The sequence below is a fragment of the Apaloderma vittatum genome, unplaced genomic scaffold (assembly GCF_000703405.1).
Source record: "Apaloderma vittatum isolate BGI_N311 unplaced genomic scaffold, ASM70340v1 scaffold24592, whole genome shotgun sequence".
NCBI lineage: Eukaryota > Metazoa > Chordata > Aves > Trogoniformes > Trogonidae > Apaloderma > Apaloderma vittatum.
Window position 1 is genome coordinate 1,490 of NW_009702250.1, and position 433 is coordinate 1,922.

General features: G+C 65.8%; 1 protein-coding gene across 1 annotated transcript in view; it reads right to left on the minus strand.

Moving 5' to 3' along the window:
- Window positions 1-433, minus strand: part of LOC104281483 (FCH and double SH3 domains protein 1-like) — a gene marked incomplete at both ends in the record, with an annotated part of 4,008 nt that overhangs the window by 1,399 nt on the left and 2,176 nt on the right. The window contains 2 exons of the mRNA XM_009879491.1: window positions 166-261; window positions 345-404. Of these exons, the coding sequence (XP_009877793.1) occupies window positions 166-261; window positions 345-404 (156 nt within the window). The remainder of the gene's footprint in view (window positions 1-165; window positions 262-344; window positions 405-433) is intronic.

Sequence of the window (433 nt, forward strand, 5' to 3'; positions counted from 1 at the left end):
TTTGCAGTCCCGGGCCACCCGTGTGGCCCAGCGCCGTGCCTCCTTCTCCAGGCTTGCCCCATCATCCCCTGGCAGCAGCAGGCATACCTGGGCAAGGACAGGGAGGCTGAGGAAGGGTTGGCTCTGCAAATCATCCCAGAGTGCCTGTGTGTCCCCCCCACCTACCTCCTCCACCCCAGCAAGCTGCAAGTGCTGCTGAGGGGCCAGGGCAAAGGCAGGGTGGTCCTGCAGGAAGAAGAGGAGGTCCTGCTCCCGGCATACCTGCAGCAAGGGAGAAGCATGGGGCTGGGAGAGCTTGCTTATCCCCTGTGGTCCGCTCCCACCCCTGGGATGGGTGCCGTTACCCGTGCGGATGCCTCCACAACGCCCTGGAACCAGTCCCGGGTGGCTCGGCAGGGCTCCACCTCCCTCCGGCTGGGCGGTGGGAAGAGTT